Source organism: Podarcis erhardii, assembly GCF_964252035.2.
Source record: "Podarcis erhardii genome assembly, chromosome: 2".
In the NCBI taxonomy this organism is placed as follows: domain Eukaryota; kingdom Metazoa; phylum Chordata; class Lepidosauria; order Squamata; family Lacertidae; genus Podarcis; species Podarcis erhardii.
The window spans coordinates 68,427,113-68,452,110 of NC_138498.1; the positions used below are offsets into that span (position 1 = coordinate 68,427,113).

General features: G+C 42.0%; 1 protein-coding gene across 3 annotated transcripts in view; it reads right to left on the reverse strand.

Annotated features, from left to right (window-relative positions):
- Positions 1-2,021: 2,021 nt before the first annotated feature.
- RNF145 (ring finger protein 145) overlaps positions 2,022-24,998 on the reverse strand; it is a 57,049-nt gene continuing 34,072 nt past the window's right edge. For all 3 annotated transcript variants that reach the window (XM_081851520.1, XM_081851519.1, XM_081851521.1), the window contains exons 4-11: positions 23,606-23,697; positions 16,339-16,574; positions 12,587-12,762; positions 11,177-11,317; positions 9,061-9,243; positions 6,755-6,902; positions 5,677-6,033; positions 2,022-3,707 (exon numbers count right to left, since the gene is read on the reverse strand). In XM_081851520.1, coding sequence (XP_081707646.1) covers positions 3,273-3,707; positions 5,677-6,033; positions 6,755-6,902; positions 9,061-9,243; positions 11,177-11,317; positions 12,587-12,762; positions 16,339-16,574; positions 23,606-23,697 — 1,768 coding nt within the window. In that variant the 3' untranslated portion in view covers positions 2,022-3,272. The remainder of the gene's footprint in view (positions 3,708-5,676; positions 6,034-6,754; positions 6,903-9,060; positions 9,244-11,176; positions 11,318-12,586; positions 12,763-16,338; positions 16,575-23,605; positions 23,698-24,998) is intronic.

Sequence of the window (24,998 nt, forward strand, 5' to 3'; positions counted from 1 at the left end):
TTGATGCCCTTTATGACAGCATATAGATGGAGCATCTTCTCCCTTTTAGGTATCTTCTGCCCTCTGGAGGCCGACCTGTTGTCAGTTTTAAGCAGAACACTGTGATCGATCAACGGCAGCCACAGTTTGGTCGGCTGCTCTCTGTGCTGCAGATTACAGGTATCAACATATTCTACTGTTAGCCCCCCTCTAGCAGTGAGCCTGAAGCAGCAGATCTGACCAGCAGAGGGAGTGCGGTGTTAATGTAGGTTAAGTTGCATCTTTTTTGTGGCTGTATTTTTTTACAAGCTCCTTATTAAAAAGACGTTTTGCTTCTGTAAACAAACAAACCCCCGCATGGCTGTAAAATGAAGATAAGGGAAAGCAGATAAGTCCTTAAAATGAAGCAGCTTGGGAGAGGAATAATCTTCCATAGGTTCCTAGGAACCATATTTCTTAGGTTCACATTTCTGATCAGCTATACAGACACAGCCTTAATTGTAACCACACTTATTCCATTCCATAACATGGGAAGTAACAAGTGTGAGCTGCAACAAAATGCAGTGCTGCTCCTCAGGTTTCCAGCCTCCTCCCCACTACGCTGCGTTACCTAACCCCACTGCACCAATAATCAGTATTTTGTGCCCACTACCGGTAAGTATGCTCAGACCTCACTCGGGGTTTTGGGGGTTTTTTTTGCTGGGTGGTGAGGGCTCTCTCCTGTTTTTTTCCCAGGAATTTTATTTTATGTTTATGCTAGTGGGATGTGCCCATTGCTGCCTGGGAATTTTTGCAAATATGTTTGTTAAATGGATAGCATAATTTGTGAGTTTGGACTTACGATGCCACAAATCAGAAGTGACGTTTTGGTCTGCCTTGATTCAAAATGGTGCTTGGCACCCAAAGGGCAATAAAGTCTGCCAGCTCCACCTTGGGAAGCCTTGTGCCGAGTCTGGGGATAGAATCTTGAGAGGCGGCTGAACTTAAGTCCCAAAATGGGCAGAGTCAGGATAGAGTCACGTTTTGCTCTACCATCTTGATTCAAAATGGCAGCCAGCATCCAAATGTTGACTAAAGCTGCTGCTCCCATATGGTGAATACTCATGTCATGTTTGGTGATGATTATCCCAACAGGTGTCCATACCTACATAGAACAAACGGACAAACCACTTTCCAAAATATATAGATGTAACATATGTTAGTGTGTGTTATTGTAGCCTTACAACTCCTACAAACATTAGGGTTTTCCCAAGCCTTATATTGCCTTCCTGTGTATGGATGATGCCATTATTGCTGTAAAAAGGCTAGGCACTCATATAATGAGTTTATTATTAGTATATATGATTAAATTATTAGGATTGCAACGTTAGCGTCAGTTCATAATCTATAGAATAAGGATAATATAGCCTTGCCTCACAGGGTTGTGAGGAATTCTAGAATTGTAGAGTTTGAAAGGATCCCAAGTGTAATCTAGTCTAAAATCCTGCAATGTAATAATAATAATAATTTTTATTTATACCCCGCCCTCCCCAGCCAAGGCTGGGCTCAGAGCGGCTTACAAGCAATAATAAAAACAAGTTAAATGATTACAACTTAAAAACAAAATTTTAAAAATACAACATTAAAATATTGAAACATTAAAATATTAAAATGTAGCCTCATCGCAGAAGGAGAAGGAAAAGAAAAAAGAAAGAGAGGGAGGGAGGGAATCAAATTGGCTCCAAGCCAAAGGCCAGGCGGAACAACTCTGTCCTACAGGCCCTGCGGAAAGAAATCAGATCTTGCAGGGCCCTGGTCTCGTGAGGCAGAGCGTTCCACCAGACCGGAGCCAGAGTTGAAAAGGCCCTGGCTCTGGTTGAAGCCAATCTAACTTCCTTAGGGCCCAGGACCACAAGGGTGTTGCTATTTATGGACCTTGAGGCTCTCCATGGGGCATACCGGGAGAGGAGGTCCCGTAGGTACGAGGGTCCTAGGCCGTGAAGGGCTTTAAAGGTCAGGAAATGTAGGAAACTTTCCTATGGAAGAACAAGACAATCAAAATGTAAAAATCTTCAAAAGTACTTTATTGAGACATTCAGCTATGTCTGTCAGTCTACATCCAAATTCACTACTAAAAAATAAAGTAATGTCACATTTCACATTAGGAACAACAACTCTCGAGTAAAACAAAAAATTGAGCCAAGCCTAGTGTATAAATAAGTGACTAGTTCCTTTTCATATCAAAATTCACATAAAAAATTGCCAGCTCCCATCCCTCCCACATCCCTAGTTCTACCTGAAAGCCATGATGAATGTAAAAATTTAAATACACACACATTTTTGTCAAAGAAGGGGGAAGGGGAAGAAAAAGGTGCAAATCCTATTAACAGCTTTAGGAGTGGCATTTGCGGCGTTTGATCATACAATTGATGTACTCATTCCCAAAGGTGCAAATATTGCCAGGAGATTAATACTGCTTCAATTCATCTGCAAGAAATTATACACTACACAGAACTCAACAGCACTGAGAGGCTTCAATCAGCACCATAAAACTCCTCCCATTTCTCTCTTGCACTCACCGGTGGAGGCGAGACAGAAAGTTCACCGGAGCTTTAATGACTTCACACAGCCCATGCTGTCCAGAAAGTTCATGAACAAAAAAGGTTTTCTAAAACATTGAAGTGTTTAAGACTCCATCATAAAAATTCAAGAGTTGCTATAGATTACATGAATGCAAATGCCCTACCCCGACATGCCCAAAGCACCACACTCGACTTACTTGAGTGCTGCCCTGTCCCAACACAATCCTTGATTTGTTTATTGTTACTTCTGAGATCTACAGGAGTTGTGTCACTGTTCTCGACTGAGCTCCGCTCACTGTAGAAAGACAAGGCCAAGGATATGGACTCAAACCTCTATTGCCCTTGAATTTTATTCTCCCTTTTCCATTTAAACAACACTGTCTTTTATTTTAATCTCTCCCTCTTCCTCTCTTTTCACTCACACCCCAACATCCTCACATTTGTTCCCCACCTCCCGCCGCCCAACTTTCCCTTCCAACAATACTCAGTTTTGATTTCCAGTTTCTGCCCTTTTGCAACATGGTGGCAGCTTCTAAGGTAGTTTCCAGTGGAACCCACTGGCAGCCCTGTAAACGAAGCAGCTCACAGAAAATCAGCATAGGATATCATAAATACATTTTGGCCAGCATTCTGAGAGTTAAAACTTGTTCGAGACAAATGAAGGGTTTAAGATTCCGTCTGCCAAATCAGGAGCTCCTGGAGTGCTTAATTCTTCCACCAGCGCCCGCCTGTTCAATTCTGGATGCAGCTCCCTAGGTCTCGCGTTGCAACTTCTTCCCGTTCTTCAGCCGGCCTTTCAGTGACAGTTTTCCCCTGGCCAGACTCACTGGAAGATGCAGTGTCCAGACTGACAGAGTCATCCTTCACATCAACAGAGTCCTGCAGGTAGCCTGATCCTTTGGCAGCTTGTCCATTGTCACTAGGTTTGCCTCCTGCCCTTTCCTGGTGCTCTGCACCGGCGGGCTCAGTGGCTTGTTGCTGAACAGTGTTTTGTTCTGCTCCAGGATTTGGTTGTGGCACGGGCTCCAATCCTAGCCCCGGGGGCTGAGTGGGGTTTTTAAGTTGGCAGTGGCACAGGGGGCAGGTTTCTTGCACATAAAGCCATTTCTTAAGGCAGCCCGCATGAAAGAAATGGCCGCAAGGCGTGATGATAGCAGATTTCATGTCCTGAAAGAAAGAAGGCAGAAGGATCACACAGCGCCCAAGCAAACACGCAGAGTCCTGAAGCTACCCTAAAACTCAGCATGGACTGCTAAAAGGTAAACCACAATGACCCAACTACCCATGTTCAGTTGTCACCCTTTATTCATACACAGAGGAGACTTGCTTTATATCTATGCATTAGTAACACACGAGAACAGCAGAGCACAAAGCATAATATTTCATTCTAGGCAAGTAGGCTAAATTTTAATTACTAAGGATTTGCAGTGCAAGAACTACATAGACACAGCTGGATGAATGCCACAATTCTGCGCAGAAACAGCATGTCCCATCACCCTCTGGCTAGCATGATAAGTCACTCTCCCAACCTTTGAACAGGAAAGGGAAACAAACAGAGGTGCCAGCTTCTCCAGATGTGATGTCCTGAATAGTGTGGGGGCCCAGCCCTCTAAAAAATAAGATGGGGGGCATAGTGCCTTGGCCCCCAGGAGCCAGCACCCTTGGAGACAGGGACAGTGTACTGGGCTTCTGGAGTTCTTTGAAAGCCTCCAAAATGCAGCACAACTGCAAGATTATCTCCACTCCCCTTTTCCAGCTCCAAGCTTGGAAAGGGCCTGCTGCTTTGGCGTTCTATTTCCAAGGTAATGAGGGTTCCTCAAAAGTGCAGCATGATTGCTGGAATGCCCCCAACCTCAGCTCCAAGCTTGGTGCTGGAGAAGGTCCCTGACTTCACACTGATTGTTGGGGTGCAGAATGAGGTCAGGGAGAAGGTACCATCCCTGGAAAGAGCAGCAAGTTCCTGGCACAATTTCTGGTTGGCTACCAAGACTAGCCAAAATATGCAGATGCCTGCCTGAAGCATTTTTCACTGGCAGTTCCATTGAACCTGGATCCTTATATATGCAGTACATGTGCTCTACTAGTAACATGTGGCTTGGATTTGATGCTCCTGAACTGTAGCTAGGAAAGTACAAGAAGCTTTGTACTCCAAGAGCCATCAATGCAACCACTTCATTCAGATCCGACATGCATTCTTAGGAAGAAAAGACAGTTTTTGTTCTTGCAAAGTCACTGGGCAGGAGTTTGGAGAAACTAGTTGAGACTGTGTGCGAAGGATCCCAACCGCCTACCTGCATCTCTGGGTGGCTACAGACATCGGCTGCAAAGCAAGTTGCCAGTGCAAGCTTATCAGCATAGACATCACTCAATTTATTTCAGGCACAATTGTCAAAGTGAGATCCTTTATAAAGCAGTTACATTTGTTTCAAAAGATATGACTTCAAGACGAATTAAAATGTGAAGCTTTTGTTTACTTAAAAAACTATGTTTGATGCATCTTACAAAATTACAGGCATCATCTGCCTTTGACCACTTTTTTTGTTTTGTTTTTAATTGTGACTGGTGAAGAGACTGGCCCAGCTCAAACACTTAACTGGGCTGGGGCTACAATTTGCACGGTGGAAGTAGTGCGTAACAAAATGTGTGATGTGGGTATACTATTTGAAGTCTTGGAAATATAATGACCCAATCTACACCATCTACTACTCATCTGCAGAGGGAAGAATCATACATGTCAGGTCATTGTGCAGGCAGGCTGGCAAATCATAGAATTCTAGAACAGGAAGGGACCCTGAGGGTCATCTAGACCAACCCCCTGCAATGCAGGAACCATAGTGAAGGGGCAGCCTTGCTCCCACTCCTCCATTGCACAGGTGGAAGTGCTAGCCCTGCAGGTATCTAAACAGGACAATTGTACTGCAATTTTATGTTGTGAACTGCCCTAAGATTGATGGATGAAGGGCGGGATACAAACAACTATAGTAACAGTATTAACAGTAGTACTAGTAGTAATAAATTCCCCAGCTCAATTCATTTATAACCCAATTCAAAGGCAGAAACTTCAGCTCTTCCAATAAAATACCATAAGGAGGCAGAACAATATCTACAAAAGTACCATTTCAGAAGAGCTACACACCTGATAGCAGATGGCACAGATATCATTGTGTTGTTCCAACTGGTCTTTGGTAGCAGTGGGCAGTGATTTGATCTTATTCACAGCATCCCTGCGGAGAAGAAAACTCTTCCATCCCAACTGAGCACGAAGCCACACATTGTAATAGGAATGAATGAAGATGATCATCGAGCCCATCACAGTCCATTCTCCAAAGATGGTTTCCGACACACCATAGGCAACGACACAGAGAGCCACTAGGAACTCTAGCAGTCGATAGGTGCCATTCACATAGTAAATGACATCATCCATGTTTTCTACTGGCTCTCTCCTGAACTCCTCAACCATAAACAAGACATAAATGAAGAGTGTTCCAAGCACCTGGAGCAAGAAAAAATGACACTGATTTAAAAAGGGGACTGAGTCACAAAGCTAGAACTTCTCAATATTATGTTTGCATGGGTGAAGAATATAGATACCTAATCTAACAATGCACTTGCATAATGATAAATATATAATTGATATATTTAACAAGACAAACTCAAGGCTTAATTTTTTTTATTTAAAAAAAGTGGAACACTATATTTTAATTATTTATATATTTTAAGTGGAAGTCTGAATTTCAATGTTAAGAGTTTCAACACAAATACATTGTGGCGTGATCAGGATAGTTTAAGTTACATGTAATATCGCTAGATACACTCCAGCCATTAAGTAGTTTTAAGGCTCACTGATTTCAGCAGGAGAGATTTGAGCACACGGTCAACTCTGCTGTTAAAAATCAATGGAAAGTGCTCTGCTTTAGCTGGGTTGTGTCCAACTGTTTGACATAGATGGTTTATGTTTAAACTTCCTTAGTAATGGGAGTTTTCTAAATTGGTATATCTGTTATAGCACCCATTACAATCTGTAAATACAAATGCCCTGTACTTGGGGCTTGGAAAACAGAACAAGCTTGATGGAAAAGACATATTCTTTCAGTCTGTATTCCCAAAAACAACTTGGTCAACACCTTGCATTCTGCTTTCTAGCCCTGGTTTTCTAACACAAGGCCTTGCTGCCAGCTACGAACTAAAAAATACAGGAGGCCATTATACCTTACCTGGAGGGAGGTGAGAATGCTGCTAGAAATGATTATCAGTAACCAGAAGTCCATGTGGAAAAACTGACAGATCATGTAGGCCATGTAAGCTGGAAAGACCAGCAAGAACAAACACAGACTCACAGCGCGAAAATGCTTCCAAAGGCTCCTGTAAAAAGAAACACAATTTTAAAATTAAAAAGGGCTTCAGCTTTAGTCTTCAATGACTTGCTGAGTAGCATCGTCTCAGTGAGGACCATCATGATCCCTGCAAAGAAACCCAGCATCCAATGGACACCCAATGGAGCTGAATGTTTGAAAATTCAAGACAAGTAGTAAAAGAAAGCACTTCTTCATGCAATGCACAGTTAAAATTGTGGAATTTGCTCCGGCAGGAGGCAAGGATGGCTACCAACATGGACGGCTTTAAAAGAGGATTAAGCAGATTCATTGGGGAGAAGGCTATCAGTGACTACTAGCCACAATGGCTATGTGCTACCTCCACAGTCAGAGGCAATATGGCTCTGAATACTAAGAACTGCAGGTGGGCAGAGTGTCGCTGCACTCATGTCCAGATGGCAGACTTCATAGGGCATCTGGGTAGCCTCTATGAGAGCAGGATGCTGGACTAGAAGGGCCACTGGCCTGATCCAGCAGGCACATTTTACATTCTTATGTAACAACCCACTTAACTTTTGAACCTGATTGTTCTTTCAGCAGATGGGGAAAAATCACTGTTAGCTTTATAAAAGTAGCATTATTTAGTGCCATGTTGCTTCTCTCATTCGTGACCTAATTCAATGGAGGAAGACTGCATGCCCCACCCTCCGAAGGGGTTATCTCTCTGTAACAGTACATAAGAATAAACTGGACACACAGATATATCGCTATCTCCTGGGGGGGGGGAACCCACAACTCCAAGCTACAGCAGTGTCTGTGCAGAGAGGACTTGCATACTCCTGTATCTTTAATTCATGAAAATACCAAGGCACAACATCTGGATCTTAAAATTTAAGGACGCCGCCCATAGCCATTTCTAGATCTTCTTTCCCCAGCCTAGTTTGTACCTGGCAGAGCTTGAGTTACAGCCTGCTGCCAGCAGAGCCAATTTATAGGAGCCAGCTATGCATTCCGCAGCTCTGATATTCCCTTTTCCCTCAGCTAATAAATTTAGCATTTAACATGCTCCAACAACCTGTGCTGGCCACAAGTAACCTCTAAGCAAAACAAACAGACAAAGTGGATATAAATAAGCCTTCTCTTATTTACCACGCTTTCAGGCTACACAGAAGAGAGGAAGACAAAGCTACAGGGAACGGTGGCAAGGTACAAAAAGCCATAGCTTCTAACCAGGACATTTTTAAAAAACACCTTCAAATATTATGCATTAGGTCACAGGTAAGATGCAACACTAAAGCAATTTTAGTCCCAGATCCTTGCTGTTCTAGTAAATCAACTTCAGGTTTCTAACCCTTACACATTTAAGGTTTTCTCTCCCCACTTCTCTGATTTATGGTCCTCAGTTGCTGTGCTCACTTTCTGCTATGTATTCATTCATTTGCTATTGGTCGACTTGGTTCCATACTCCAAATCCCACCCTTTGCACCTCCTGCCATGCTGCTCCTTTTCAGTGCTAACTCAATATACTATTCAAAACATAAGAACATACACACAAAAAATAAACTTAGCCAGACATTTAGCAGAAGAGCTGTTAATCTTCATGACACTATTTTAGTACTTTATATCTGCATTAAAATTTGGTGACTACTAAGACTGAGAAAGCTACTCCCATACATTATAAATAGCACCAGAGAGAGCAGAGAGGTCTGAACAGGGAGTACCTGTATCCCACTTCTTTTCAGCTGCTAAGGATCTAAGCCTTCCTTTCAGACACACAGGGCTGGTTCAAATGAAACACAGACTAAGATTTCAATGAGCCTTGGGATCAGCTTCTCCCTTCTCCCTTGCATCGTGCAGTGATTTGCTCCTGTATTCCCAAGTTTGAAGCAAACCACTGCTTGCTGTTTTGCCCACACTGACAAACTATGGTTTGTGCATGCTCTGCCAACCAGGATCATAAGCCCCATAGTTGATCAGTTCAAAGGAAATGGCAAGCAGGAGTTTGCCTCAACCAGCAAAGCAATCATCATGCATGAAGGAAGGAAGGAGTTAAGTGAGCCTGATGACCCTTGAATGCTCATTCTCATATTTTGAAGCCATAGTTTGGTGCCTAAACTAACAAGCCCATAGTCCAAAATCCCACATATAGACTAGATTTACTTGCAAAGCAAGAATCAACAGACACCACTAGAAAATGCATGGCTTACTTGTCTCTTGAAGCTCCCAGAGCTAAGACAATGGGATCTGCTATCTCAAGCATGGACTGCAGGATGGACGCAACCACAATGAAGAGAATAATACTGAGCAGGAAAGCCCGGTGAACAACTTGCAATTCAATCAAGCCAGTCTGCACAGCCAGAATCAAAAGTGTGACTCCTTCCGTCATCCCTCTTCATCACATAAAAGGGGAAAAAAGGGGAGGGGACAAGCATAACATTTGGAGTATTAATGAACTGGGCACAATTTTAGAATTGTACAACGTAACATAGAACTATGTTGTGGGTTTTTGTTGCCTTTTCCAAGATATTGACTGTCAGCTGCACATCCCCAATACAGTGCATTGGTCTTGGAATTCAAATTTCTGTTCACTCGCCAGACTTAGGCAGGCCACCATCCATAAAATGGCTGGTGTGAGGTATGTGTGTGGTGGCCCAAGGGAGAGCCTTCTCTGTGATGGCCCCCAAACTGTAGAACTCCCTTTCAGGAGAGGTGTGTCAGGCACCGTCTTCTCTACAACTTAAGGCAGTCACTTTTCTTTTGGCCTTTGATAGCTAAACTATTTAGTTGATACGTATAATATTAGTCATTTATCTAATTTATGAATTGCTTCCCATAAAACATCCTGAAATGATTTAACAATAAGAATTTCAACAATAAAAATGCATATAAATACAATTGCAAGTCCGATAGGGTTATAGAGAATGCTCTTGTATTTGGGGGCAGGGTTGTTTTTAATCTTTCTTGGTGCTTTGTATTTTTCTTCTAGATGTAACCTACCCTGAGACCTTACAGTGAAGGGCAGCTGACAAATTTAATCACTAGCAATTAATATAAATTAATAATGATCACATGGGCCCTACATTACAGAGCTGTGAGACTAAATACAACTGCACATATCCTGTAAAATACAATATAGGTACCAGAGAATGTTTTTCGACATCTTGTCTTCACCTGAAATGATCCTGGATCACTTCTGATCTCTTTGATCCTTGGCTCATTTTTGAATACAATATATATGCTTATGTAACAATGTAAGATTTCAGCATTCTAGAAATTTTGTACCACTAATGTTTATAAATTCCTATTTTTATGCCCAGCCATTGTTGGAGAAAGGAAGCTATTTTCAGCTGTCTCTCCTTGTAATTTAAACAGGCTTTCAGGATGAAACAAAATTACTTTGGTTGGCACACAGAAGAGAAAGGAAGGAAACTGTATGAAGGGAGGGAGGAGAACACAGGTTATTACGTATCACAAAATGATATCACAATATGCCTGGTGCTTTTGGAAGCTAAGGAACACCAGATGCAACTCTGAGAAGCCTACAATCTAAAACCAGGGACGTGAGGGCCAAGGGCAACTGACTAGGGCTACTCATCAAGATGGCGAGCAAATTCAGGTGTGCATTCATTAAAACATCACAAGGAAACTGCAGGATGAAGTAAGTAGAATTGTTGAAAGCGGGTGGGGGAACCTGTGGCCCTCCTGATGTTGCTGGAGTGCAATTTACACCAGCTCTGGCCAATGGTTGTTAGTTGAAGTTGACGTGCCACAAGTCCTACACCCCTGTGTTAAAACAAAGCTCTGGGGAAGGAGCGTGAAGAGGATTTTTCCCCTTTTCAGGTTGGGGTGTTCTGGCAGGGAGCAAAAAATATAAAAGGCAAAAGTGAGGCAAACTGATAATGCAATAAAAGATTAGGAGAAAAATTACCATCAGATGTGCAAAAGAGCTTTTAAAGCTCTCTGCTTTGCTTACTGAGCTCTGGGAAGTGCCTGTGTGAGCTATGGAGGCTCTTGCGAGATCTCCAATGGTCCCCTGCTCAATTCAGTCAAGCATATAAAGCTGAGATTGTGTATGTAAAACTTGAGCAAGTTGCAATTCTCTTGGAATGCACTGCAAAGGAGCTAAGCAGCACGTTTCTTAGGGGGAAAGGTACAAAATAGCCTATATATCAGTGTCAAATCCAAGAACAGTAGGACCTGAGCAACATAGTAAGCTATTTTTGTGGCGAGCGGGATTTAGAAATATTACACTATGCTGTGCTCAGCCTAACTAAACACAGCCTAAGTTGTCAAAGGTTTAAGCATCCTCTGCTGTGCACTTACCTGTTCATAGCTGGGTCGTTCATGAATGCTCGGTAGCCTTGCAGGTAAAACTTGCAGAGGGTTAGAACTCCAAGTGCAACGAAGGAGACTGTAAACACCAAACCCAGGAGGGAATAGGGAGTGCTGCAGCATTCTGCAATACTAGGAAGAAGAAAATACAGCTGAATTAGATTTTTGTGCATAGATACACAGAAGAGGTTTGAGTGGTCCCTGATGCGGCTAAAACAGACACAAGGAGAACAACAGAGTAAGAAGAGGAGGGGAATGGAGACAAGGGTAAACAGGGGAATATTAATATGAATCAGTCCATTGCCATATTCTATAAATACTAATGCTGGAGCTACAGATCTAGCATAGCAGTGAAATCCTAAAGCATTTCTACTCAGAATGCGTCTTCAATGTACACACGTATCACGAAGCAATATTTAACTATTGGAGATATTACTGGAGATGTGTATTACAAGATAGTACCATTGAGGCAGGGGGTCCAGTCCACTTATATTTTGATAACAAGTTGTTCATTGACGAATAGAAATTAATACTTTTAGTTTGCTTATTGATGTTTCAATCCAAAAGAGTCCAGTTAGATGCAAGGTTAAACCAATGCATTTATACATCAATTCCCATTTAGCCAAAATATTAAGACACAAGAAACCAGTTGTGGTGGGGCACCAACATTGAAGGGTACATATCCAAGGTTTCCATTAGCAGTTGACAAGGTATTTTCTCTACACGATTTCCAGTGTCAGTCTGCAATAGCCCAAGGATGTCTGCACAATACAAGTCTAATATGATTGTAAAATTAGAAATTAAGTTGCCGCATGAGGATTTGGGTCCATTCTGATGTGTTACTCTGCAATCCCATTAAACCGTTTATAGTTATTTCTGGTTATCAATGAAACCCAACTTCTTCTTCTTCCTGGAACATGCAAGACTGCAATAGGCCCCGAGAGACAAAGGCTACAATGACTCCACAAAGCACAGTGCAACAGATCCTTCCCTTGGGGTTGAGTGCCAACCACTTTTGATCATTTTGGCTGCTAAACCCTCCAAAGAAGACTTCTCTTAGATTTCCTCCTGAAAATCATTTACTGAGGGGTGGGGCAAGGAAGTTTAGCAGAAACAAGAACTCCCAATTTCTGTAATTCTTCCTTTAAAAAACAAGGTGGGAAGGATTGGAGGCATATGCATGTATGTGCAAACGATCTGTGGTGCAGGTTTCATTGCTTGTGAGGTGAGCCCTGTCACATGTGTAGAAACTTCTATGATGGTGTATATGCCAACAGGTGCATACAGCTTTTGCCACCCTGGTGTCCTCCATACATTTTAGAGTAGAACGTTCTAGCCAGCCATGCTGCTTTACACAGCACAGATTAGCAACAGCCCGCTACAGATTTTTTTGTTAATTACCTGGTTAGAAAGAGAAAGAGTAGCCTCTCCCTAGAGGCAGGTTGATCCCGTGTGCTGAAGTAGGAGTAAATCTGAAGAGCAAACAGTACCAGCCAGAAGACCATGAAGAGGACAGGGACCACCAGCTGGTTCCACAGGGACATCCCCAGGGCCAGGAGGCCATACACTTCAACCACCTGGACAAGGTAAAGAGAAGAGAAGATTGCAATGATTTCCGTTGCCTCCCCAAAATCTAAATATCAGAAGGAGAAAATGGGGAGCACTGGATGTAAATAATGAGTGACGGCACAGTTATTCACATTTACTGTCACAACCAAATAGACACCCTGCCAACTATTTTTGCCACATTCCTGTTGACAAATCACAGGTGTCAAATCTGAGCCACCACTTTTACCTTTAAAAAAAGAAAGAAAATAAAATATTTTTTCAGTCACAATCTATGGTTCCTAAACCAGCATGTGGCATTCATTTTGATAATTAAGGCACATCTTTGTGTCTTGGCACTTTACTGAGATGATGATAATAATAAATGGCCTTGGTCCTGTATACCTGAAGGAGCATCTCCAACCCCATCATTCAGCCTAGACACTGAGATCCAGCGCTGAGGGCCTTCTAGCGGTTCCCTCATTGCGAAAAGTGAGGTTACAAGGAACCAGACAGATGGCCTTCTCGGTAGTGGTGCCCGCCCTGTGGAACGCCCTCCCATCAGGTGTCAAGGAAATAAACAGCTATCCTATAGCTATCCTATTTTTAAAAGACATCTGAAGGCAGCCCTGTTTAGGTAAGTTTTTAATATTTAATGCTATATTGTTTTTAACACTTGATTGGGAGCTGCTCAGAGTGGCTGGGGAAACTCAGCCAGATGGGCGGGGTATAAATAATAACAATAACAATAACAAAAAAATACACTCAGTTCTGCATCGATGGAAGGCTTTGAATATGATCATGCTCTAGGAGTAGGATCAGTAGTAGTTGGGTGTGTGGAACAATATGGGATGGGAAAGCAATTATGGCAAGATCAAAATGCTATCTGAAATGACTAAGTAAAACGGAGGCAAGAAGCTCTGCACAAAACTTCTGTGCTTGAAATTCAGCTATGGCAATGTGCACAACAGTCTGCTTGGCTTTTTTGAAAGTTCAGCTGTTGCACTTATTTATGGTTAAGAACTACTTTACGGATAACAGTGGAAGTACCAGAATATCAAAATGCAGCTTCTCAATGGCCGTTCCTAAATTTTGTACTCTTTAGCCACTGCTGAGCAGCAAACATGTACTTAGCTGATTCAACTGTTACTTCTGCAATGGAAGCTTTTGCCAAGGTGACTATGCTTGCTGAGATTTGTGGGAGTTGGAGTCCCAACAACATAAGGAGGACCCCACACTGGCTACCCCTGATATGGCATTTTCAACTTTCAACAAGGTGTTTCCCTATTGGAGGGGATAGATAAGGATACACTACCATGAGCAACTGGAAACAACAGAGGTAAGTTCACTAGACAGAATGCCCAGAAACTCTAATTGCAGCTGGAGATGACAGCAGGATATGCAACCAGTTTTGCCTATACTTTTCACCCATGTGCTTTCAAGAACTGTAGGGCTCTGGAGATATGGCTGCAAAGCAGTATTTCTGTCTGTGTTTTAAATCCTCCTCCTGCATTTCCCCTGCCTCTTCTGGCATTAAAAAAACAACCTATTGATAACAATGTCACCTCCAAGTCTTAGAAGGAGACATATGAGCAAAATATTGATTTACACTGAATTAATTCAAGCTGAGAAAAGGCAGCCAATCAGATCAGTGAGAGCAACTGGAATACAAAGTAAGCAAAATACAGTTAAGCCAACTCTGGGCAAGATTAAACAAGACGAGTTCTAGCCTGGAATATATATTAGACAGACAGACAGACAGACAGACAGACAAACATTTGCTGGGTGAGTTCATTGGATCTTTTTTTTACTTGTAAGCATAAAGTTTTTTGTTTTGAGCAATATATATTTTCCCTGTTTCAGAACAAACACAATTCTGATTACAGCATGTTATTTTGTAGAGGTTGTCATGCCCTAACCCTAAATTACACTATATTGGAATCTTAACACAAAACCAATTCAGAGCTATAATTATGCTCTGATTGCAGGCAGTTTGTCTGAGATGCAATTTGGGGGGAAATTAACTTAGTGACAACTCTGTCCTCTTGTAAACAGCACTCCATTCTCTCTAGCTTACATTACACACAGTTATTCTTAACCACAGGCTTTTATTTATTTATTAGCATCTCTATGATCCAAACAGAAGGTAGTAAGTACCTTCCAGATTGTTTAGATATTCTCAACAAGTAAATGTCAAGATTTGCACAGGGAATTAACAAAACAGTGGTTTGAGTACTGTTTGTCAAGGACAAACACCTTTCTGCAAATGTTGAGAGTGTGTGGCACTGTACTTACCAGGCATTAAGATTTCCTGCAGAGGTTGCATTAGAAAGCCAGCTTACTTTTAATGCCTTCAAATGAATAAGAACTAAGGCAATCTAAACTATTTACATACAAGTACTTTTTTTAAAAAAAAAAAGTTGCATTTGGTTTATATTTTTATTATGTCTTTTTCAGTGATCCGCCTTGAATAAACTTTCAAATAAGGTATATCCATCTAAACTTTTTGACAGGACTGTTGTGAGGATAAAAGTGAGGGTTCTCTTACATTCAGCTTGCCCCCAGTTTCCAGCAGATGTTGTGAGGCCACAGCCAATTACATCATGGGTGCCACAGGCAGAAGTACTGAAGTTCCTTCCACTAACATGTCTGCCACATCATAACAGCAAATATAATTTTAAATGTAAAATTAAGTGATGCCATCACCCCACCCTCCAGTGCCAGTGGTTCTTGCATTTAATGTTTCATTAATCAATATTAATTATCCTTCAGCAATTTGGCACTGACTGTAGATCACAAAGCAAGACTAAATTGATTTGATTTATTATATTTCAATGCTGCTTTTCCTTCAAACGAATCCCAAAGCAGCTTGCAAACAGTAAGACTGTCACCTGGGAGAGCCCTAATTTCCCCTGCCCATTTCCCCTCCTTTCCATCACCGCACAGATGAATGTACACACAGATCAGATAGCAAGTTCTCTGTTAAAGAGAGAACGTACCATCGTGTTAATTAACAAGCTGATGGTTATTTATATACATCTTCAATTCTACAGCTGCATTTGAGATTGCAGCAGTGTAATTAGCTATTTCAGTGTTTCATTAACTTCACGGATACATAGTATTTTTGGGTCGAGAGGATTCATTCCTCATGAACACTCATACACAAGCGGAGGGAATGCTTACAAACAGCAAGAATGGTTCATATTGGAACTCCTGTCAAAATGTTTTGCATAGCAGAAAGCAGTGTAGGTGGCAAGGGCGAAAGGGAGCTGTGGGCAATGAGACCTCTATTAATTCATGGGATAAGGCAAAACTGAAATAGATAGCATTTCTCTTATTCAACAATGAAACCCTCCAATGTACAGGGCTAAAAGAGACCTCTGTGTTATCGGTACCTGCACTGCACTTTGCATTACTCAAAAACAGCCGTTTATAGGATTGGCTCACAATTACATTCTACAAGCAACCCAGGCTTGCATCCGATACCTAAATGCTGGATATAGGTGTGTTTGTTTGTCTGCATATGTATATGCACCTACCATATTACAAAAGTATGCAAGACCTAATGATAAAACCAGTTACTTTATTTCAACATGCATACGTCTTACCTGGACAAGTTCCCTATATGCAGACTTGGCCAGATTGTATGGTACCAGAAGATTGGATGCCAAAAAATAGAGAACTTCCAAGCCGGTGAAAATCATGGCAAATTTGTTGATGATCACAATAGTTTCCAGAGGGACCAGGCAAAGCCGTGCCAGCAGAGGGAGCATGTGAGCAGAGAAGAGCCAGATTTGTTTGGTTTTCATGACACAGGAGCAAAGGGTGCAGACCACAAGCTGACCTGAAAGTGACAGAGAACACTGAATAGCGACATCCTTTCCATTTCAACAAAATCTGTATCTTCTTAGTGGCTCCCACCTCCCCCAGTCACCTCATTAAGCAGCGCCATGGCCTAGAACGCAGCCTGACGCATCTTATTTTGATTAAATACATTGTCCTCACGCAACAATGATGGACTAAATCGACAGCAAAGGGGGAAGATCACACTGGGGACTCTGCAGGGCCGGATTTAGGTTTGATGAGGCCCTAAGCTCCTGAAGGTAATGGGGCCCTTTATATGTCCAGCTGTCCTTTGTGAACAACAAATTGTCGCTGTTTTTTGTGTTGAATATATGCTATGTGGTCATTTATGGACCTAATAGGTATCTAAAGAATAGCAGTCAACTTTCAGATTTGAAAATAAGGGATCAGCAGCCTCACCTGTCCTGGGGACAGTCTATGGGATATCTAATAATCCGGGATAGCAGCGGGAAGCGGCGCTGGAATAAGGGAATTTCCCGCCAAAAAAGGGAAGGTTGACAGCTATGATCTAAAGCCATTTGCACAAGTTGCCATGTAACCTGTAGGCACCCTATATATAGAAATGAGCAAACCAGTGATATTATAGGGAGCAGGCTAGCAGGCGGGGCTCAATACTTATATCATTGGAGTAACTATACAAACTACACAACACAAAACACTGTTGCTGTATGTAGGTTTTATTTTATTTGTTTTTTATCTTATATTTTGTAAATGTACATCCAGTTGTTTTTTTCCTTTAAATTTTTTTTGGGACCCCAAGAGAGTGGGACCCAAAGCTATAGCTTGTTTAGCTTGTACGTAAATCCGGCACTGGGACTATGCGTAACTGCCAAATCTAAATATGTAAAAGCTGCATACGAAACATAGCTCAGCTAGTCAAGCTGCTTTTTAACAGAAGGCAAAATTGTGGTTGCTGCATGTTTTGTGAAAATATGGGAGGACTGTGGCAAAAATATAAATATAAAAATATAGCCCTAGGCAGTATGCTTAAAGCAAGGGTAGCAAACTTTGCCAGTCCAAGGCCCGCAGTCCCTCATGGGTGAGCTCCCAGGGACCACATGGCAGTGGTGGGTGGGGTCAGAGACAAGTATGGGTGGACCAACAGATGTGATCCTTACCTTTGTACTCTTGGTTATATTCGGTCAGAGGTTTCTACACACACACCACTGCAAGCAAGCAAGCAAGCAAGCAAGCAAGCGGCGCTATCACACTTCAAAAACATGCACCAGAGCACTCAAGAAAAGTGTGGAGCACGACCAATGGGAAGTGTGGCTTAAAAAGGGTGTGTAGCCTGGGCAAGTTCCCAGGGGTCAGCTGGAGTGTCCTGGAGGGCCACATTTGGCTTCAGGGCTGAGGTTGGAATGGCTGCCTTACATATTATATTTCAGTGACACACAGTGGTACCTCTAGATACGAACAGGATCTGTTCCGGAGCCCCGTTTGCATCTAGAAGCAAATGTAACCCGTGTCTGCGTGGGTCACATTTTGGCACTTCTGCGCATGACATCATTTTGAGCGTATGCGCATACGCAAGCAGCGAAACCCAGAAGTAACGTGCTCTGTTACTTCCGGGTTGCCGCAGAGCGCAACTCGAACACGCTCATCCCGAAGCACATTCAACCCGAGGTATGACTGTATATTTTTATATTTATATTTACAGACTGGCTGTGTGTGCTTAACAGTGCAAACTTAAGCATGGTTACTCAGAACCAAGTTGCACCAAGGTCAATGGAGCTTACTCAGAGGTCAGGGTGCCTAGAACCACAGTCTAAAACTTGTACTGTTTGAAAAAGCTATATAGCTTCCCTGCTGTGTATGTCATTACAAGGTATGTGCAGTTAATAATGAGAGGGAGGGGTGCAATTTTAATGGCTTTCGCTGCAGGAATAAAACAAAAAATGTAACGTATGAAGCAAGTTTCTCCACACCCAATAACTTAGCTCAGAGTAAGGGTACTTAACACCGAAATGCTGCTCAAAAGATATTAATATGCCCAAGATGCAGCTTACTCACGACTCGTGAGGGAATACTTAGGAACTCTTGATAAGATAATGAGGCTTTCAACTTTCATAAATGGAAGGATGCCCTCATGCTCACAGTTAAGAGTGACTGCTGCACATAACACATAGACTCGGGCTGCAATCCTGTGCCCACATACCCAGGAGTCAACCATATAGAGCTCAAGGAGAATTAATAACACGTAGGCCTTGCCTAGGATTGTGCTTTGAAAAGTGGCAGCCAGAAGCCACTTCATCTTAGGAAGACTGCTTCCCAATCATCCTAGGAGGTTAGCTTTCAAACTATCAGAGGTATGCACAAACCACAAAATTCAGTTCAAACCCATATTCTGCACATCAGAAAACACCCCCCCCCACTCAGTCAGAAGTAGCTTTACACCTTAGATGGTAAGCTTTCAAATATGCTTTTAGCAAAAGCTTGACTGTAGTATTTTTTTTTCTTTTTTTGACAGCTGGATCACCCAGGTGCCACAAAACCCCTTAGGGGTTCTGGCTTTGACTCCTATCACCTCATATAGACCCCATTTCACTTCTGAGGCACCTCACCTTAGTTCTGAATTCATCCAAATCTGATGCATACCATTTGGATACTGTGTGTGTGTGTGTGTGTGTGTGTGTGTGTGTGTGTGTGTGTAACAGTTCATATTCTAAAATGCAGGCTGTAATATACAAGTTGTTTCACAGAAGTGAAAGTAAAAGTCCCATCTGTGGAGGTGCTTATTAAGATGGCTTGAACTTTCCACTGTTTCTAACTTAGTAATCGTTGTTTTCTATTGTGGCCCAAAACATACACACATAAACACGGCAACACATTGTAGCTGTTACACAATAAGCCTTTTAAAGGCAGCAAATCCTTTTGTGTCGAAGCTAGTGTCATCAGTGACACCACAACACCCAACTTCCTATACTTGTGCACACTGACTGGGCGATCCTCCCTTCTGGGAGTCAGAAAGTGTCATTCATATAACGTATCTGTTAGAACCAAAGCTATGTCCTCCAATTTCATCCACAAAAAGAAGACATTTGATGATTTCCAGACATTAATGAGGACTGGCTGAATATTAAAGCAAATATTTGCTCATGGCTGCAGCTAAGTGAATAGTTCAGAACTTCTGAAGTACCGTTACTTGAAGTTGCTCCACATTCATTTATAAGAGAATACAGAACATGATTCACACAACACAGATGACAAAACGGAGCTTGAGAGTGAATAATCTAAGAGCAGGTGATCTGAGTAATAGTCTAATTAAAGCAGCATATAAAATGCCCAAAAATTTAGCGGCTTCTCGACTTCTCCTCCTGTTGCTTAACTTCGTATAATTTTCTCTTTGCAGTTTTCCAATTATAGGTACAAAAAGTGAAGGCACATTGGAAAGCAAAGGCAATCTTTAAATTCTACAGAATTGTTGTGGTGGTGCCCCCTAATTGGTTGGTGGTATGAACAAGCCTGTATGCCAGCTGTCTTCACCCTCTCAGATACTGTACCTTCAGTCTCACCCAACCACCTTGAGACACGACTGAGAGTTAGACAATCCTGCTTGTCAATTTAACTTTTTAATTTTATTTTGTTAGGCATATCTCCTTTTACATAATCACTGGTGCAACTGGTAATTCCTTGTCCCAGAGGGAAATGTGGAACACACAGCACGAGCCTGCAGTCAAAATTAATTACACACATCAATATTTAAAGCAACTTCGCAACCTTCCCATATGCCAAGACGCATAAGATGGGGAAGTTTTAAAATTAGCCCAGCGTTCTTGAGACAGGGCTAGCTTAGTCAATGTGGCTGCAAAGAGGGAGAGAGAAAGAAAACAACCACACCAACAGCAGAGTACTTTTGTGCACCGGCCCAATAGTGTGAATGCTGGAAAATGGGATTTTTGAGCAATTAGTTCATCAGCTATGAAACAGAAGCCATTCATTTTGCTTGTTAAGCCCTTGCACTGAAGTATGATGCTTGGAGACTTAATCATAGCTGAGGGCTAATTTCCACTGCAGTCTGTTTATCATTACACGAATTAGAAAAACGCAGGCGCAATCAGATCAAAGGGCGGCATATATTCTGATCTGAATGTCTCTCACAAGAGGCAAAGGAAATAAGCTGATACCTCAAGTTTCAGGTTAACTGAAAGTATTCTTATCATGTGGAAGTTTTGTGGGAACAACCAGGGGTGCAGAGACTGATTTGATAGCGAAGGGTGTTCTGCTTTGTGCGCTTAAGCATGCCATTAATGCAGAATGGTGGCCATAACTCAGATTCCTGACCATATCTCTCCCCACCTAATCTTCCTGTTCTCTCAAGGCAGGTTCAAGATGCTTATGCATGTTGCTATTTAAGGAAAAAACAAGCTGAGAGCCATGAGTGCGGGGAGCATGTGTGTATATATGCACCGACAGATAAGGGAAGGAAGTTCCTGAATTGCACAACAGCATAAGAAGGTTAAACTAGAGCCACTTCCTGCACACCAGGCCCTGACCTTTAGCAACCAACCACTACAATGCAAATGACCTATAACAGGGGTTGCCATTGTGGCACCTGCAGCCACACATGCACCCACAGAGGCATTTACGACTGAAATTAGGGTGGAAAGAAGGATTATGTTGCAATGCAACCAATAGAATAGGTTGTGGTGTGTGTGGTGCCCTTGTCTGCATATGTGCTTAACAGGCCCGAATGTGGTTGGCAACACTTGCCCTATATAGTGCTGACTGCTGAGGTTGAGCTTTCGGTTAGCAGGATCCTCGAGTGGTACAGTGCACAGACTAGGCTGGTGGTGGTATTGTTTACCCGTTACCACTTGCCACTCTGAGATACTTCAGGATGTGAAAACTCTTTTACAGCTTAAATTGAGTCCTGGAGGTGGGCTTAATTAAGACTGGAGGAAGCAGTTTTTTTCTCCACTTCTAATTTATTCCGCCACCACTCTTAGTTTCTAAAGGAGATCAGAGCCCCAAACAGCATATAGCTGGGGGAGGAAATTAGGGTTAAGGGATGATACATACTTTATGGCGCAAATCCTCCAGTCTAACTAGAAGGGCTATGGTCAGTCTTTGTCAGTATGTTTTGCAGAGGGGGGTTGTCTCCCTTTATTTTTTGTATTTCCAAACTTTCACTTCTCTGCACACCTGGGCAGTCCTCAGAAATGTCACTTAACACCAGAAATTTAGGATCCCAGTCTTTCCTGCATACCCATTGAGGATGATTTCTGTCCTACAAGCTTAACTAACAGGACTTTTCACATAAAGCCCCAGGAACAACAATTTGGGGAGAAAGGCTAGGGATTCCCAAGAGGATTCTCAGCTTACCCACAAGAGGTTGTATCAAAGTAATGAATTAACCTGAATGGGTCTACTCTGACTAAAAGTTAGCTGAATACAGTCAGTCAATTGTATTTTATAACTGCCCTCCTCCCACCCTCAATGAGAGGCTCAGTTTGGCTACTGGTGAAATGGAAACTGGGAAATTAAAAAAACCTGAGCCAGCAGAACTGTTGGAAGATTAAATCTAAATAGATTGGGATTTTAAAAATAAATGCCAAGAAAACAGTTTGAATCAGGAGCTTCTTTTCCAGAGTGCTCATGAAAAGAACATGCTAACTGTAAAATGGAAACTGAATGAAAGCATATTTGTAAGGAAAGAGACAATCCTTTTCAAGATTACAAGTAGTCCCTGGTGGTAGTGGTGGGACTTTTTTTTTTTTTTTAAATGATCATAGAAATAAGTGGGTGTTGCAAAATTAGCTCAGAAGGGAAAGCAGCCAGCCTAGCCAGAAACAGCAGCTTTTTATTCCTGCGTTTGAACAAACACCTCTAAAGAAAGCTTTCAGGCTTCCCATCTCTGTTTTCTCAAAAACCGCAACACATTCACCAGAGCAAAGAGACTGAAAAGGGTGGGATTTCTTGCTGAAGGCTGCATTACTGGTAGTTTCGGTAAATGAGCTGTTTAAAAAAGTTACTGCCAGAAGACAAGCTGATTTCCTGTCAGACCAGCTGTAACATCACCATAAAGCAGAAGATGAATATCCCTTTGTAGGGATGGAACATGCTTTGCTTATGAAAGAAGGTCCCAATAATAAAAAACTGGTCAAAGCCACAAGGCCACCATGGACACAAAACACCCAAAATCAGTCTTGAGTACAATGCTAACTTATTTTTGAACAGCCTGGTCTGTAACTAAAATTAAAAAAACAACCAATGAATCAGCATTTATTTATTTCCTTCTTCCCTTAAAATTTCAGCTATCAGTTTATTTTAATGTTGATTGTTTAGTTAGGGTGTCCTCATCTACATCACAAAAAAGTCATCTAAAAAGAGAGGAAAGATTTCAAGGCCCCTGCTGCTCTTCCTTATGGTTCTTGCTCTATAAACCAGTCAAAACATGCCTTCAAATAGAGGACAATCCTCTGATAGACCTCCAAGCAGAGGACTGTCCTCTGGAAAAACAAAAAAATAATTAGAATTATTGATATAGTGCAGCGTTTTTATATAGTATAGTGGGTGTTGCGTTTTGTGTTAGTGTCATTATATAGGGGTTAACAGTGACATCAGTTTCCATTCCTGTCTCAAAACGGCCCCACGGTTTCTTACCAAGGGCCTGTAATATTTGAAAACAAGCAAACAGAAGTCACAGAAACGTGTAGCTGCAATTCTCTGCCCTAAAGCTGGAATCTCCAAATATTACAGGCCCCTTACTGCTTAATCCACATAATCCAGATCACAGGTTGGCACAAATAGAAAACAGGACTGAACGAGCAGACCATTCCAAAGAAGACACAGAACAAGCAGTACCCAGTAACTGAAGAAAAGGAGCCAAAATTACAGCTATGGTCTGTGAAGCTACACAATCACTATTCATTTTGTTTGCTATAAATGGCAATACACAGGCAGATAAATATGACTGAAGAGGGTGATTTTGATTATGTGAAATGTGCTTTCATGGTACAAGAAAGAACATGGTGCCCCTCAGGAGATGTTGAATTTGAGTGTACTCACCTATTAAGGCTGTCATAAAACGATTCATGGAAAGAGGTTCTAAGTACATTGGCCCTTCATAGCCAGACTCCAGCTCACTCCTCACATAATCCCTGAGGAACACAATGAAGCATTATTAAGTCAGGTGTAAGAACGGGTGCCATTAACTGTTCATGCAAAAAGACCCTCTATTTCTTTGTTTGCCATGCACATTCCAGGAAATCATAGACACTTGTTGTCCATTTGTTTAGACAAAATCTAGCAAAGATTTGTATGGATGCTCCTGAAGTACCCAAGTCTGTTATACTCCTTTATCATAGTGTATCAGTCTGAGGTCATAGAACACATCTTCTGGTATTCCTATCCAAGTCAGACCACTGGGCCCATCAATCTCAGTAGCTGACCAACAGCAACTCTCCAAGGTTTCAAGACTGGGGACCTTCATTGTCCTACCTGCTAGAGACTGAACCTGGTACCTTTTGCAGATGCTCTACCACTGAGCTATGCACCTTCTTTTTTATATCTGAATAGGGCCAATGTCACATGCGACCAATTGCGCAACTGGCTACTTTGCCACTATTGCGCACCATTGGGAAACAAGTGCTGTTTCCCAATATCACAGAGGGCGTGGGGAGCAAAACTCACTCAGAATTCACAGAAGAAGATTTTGTATACTGGTTGTCCTAGGTGCAAGCCATGAAAATGTCCTGTGTGAAATAGCCCTCAGTGAACCTACAACTCTTCTCATTTTAAACTAAAGGATGTATCGTGTCTTACCGTTCCTAGAAATTTCACCAGCTTTCTTTAACCTGAATACATCCTACTGGGAGGTGGGTTACAAAAATGTGACTTTGCAACCAGATAAGCAGAACAAATAAGCCTCATAAAAATGTACCAATTTCATTTTTTTTAATAAAAAAGAAGAAGTAGTAGTTCCATATATGCATCATGTTTTTTTCCTGTTTTGGGGACAGGAACAAAAAATAATTAAAACCACTGTTGCATCTCTTCAAGCAGAGAAGCTTTCAATGGTTTACAAACACTTCTGTAATCCAATCTAAATACTAAACAATGAAAGAATTGGGGCTACAAACAAGCCACAAAAAGGCTTATACAGCCAAACTTAAGGCTGTATACAACTTAAGCCATACATTGATTAATTAAAGAGGCAGCCAGATTGTATTTATTACTTGCTCTCATTGGCAATGCTATTTTCTGAGTTAACTTTCAACAAGTACAGTGGTGCCTCGCAAGACGAAATTAATCCGTTCCGTGAGGCTCTTCGTATAGCAGTTTTTTCGTCTTGCGAAGCAAGCCCACTGACAGCTTAGCGGATTAGCGCTATTAGCGGTTTTGTGGCTTTTAGCGGATCAGCCGATAAGCGGCTTATCAGCGGATCAGCTGATAAGCGGCT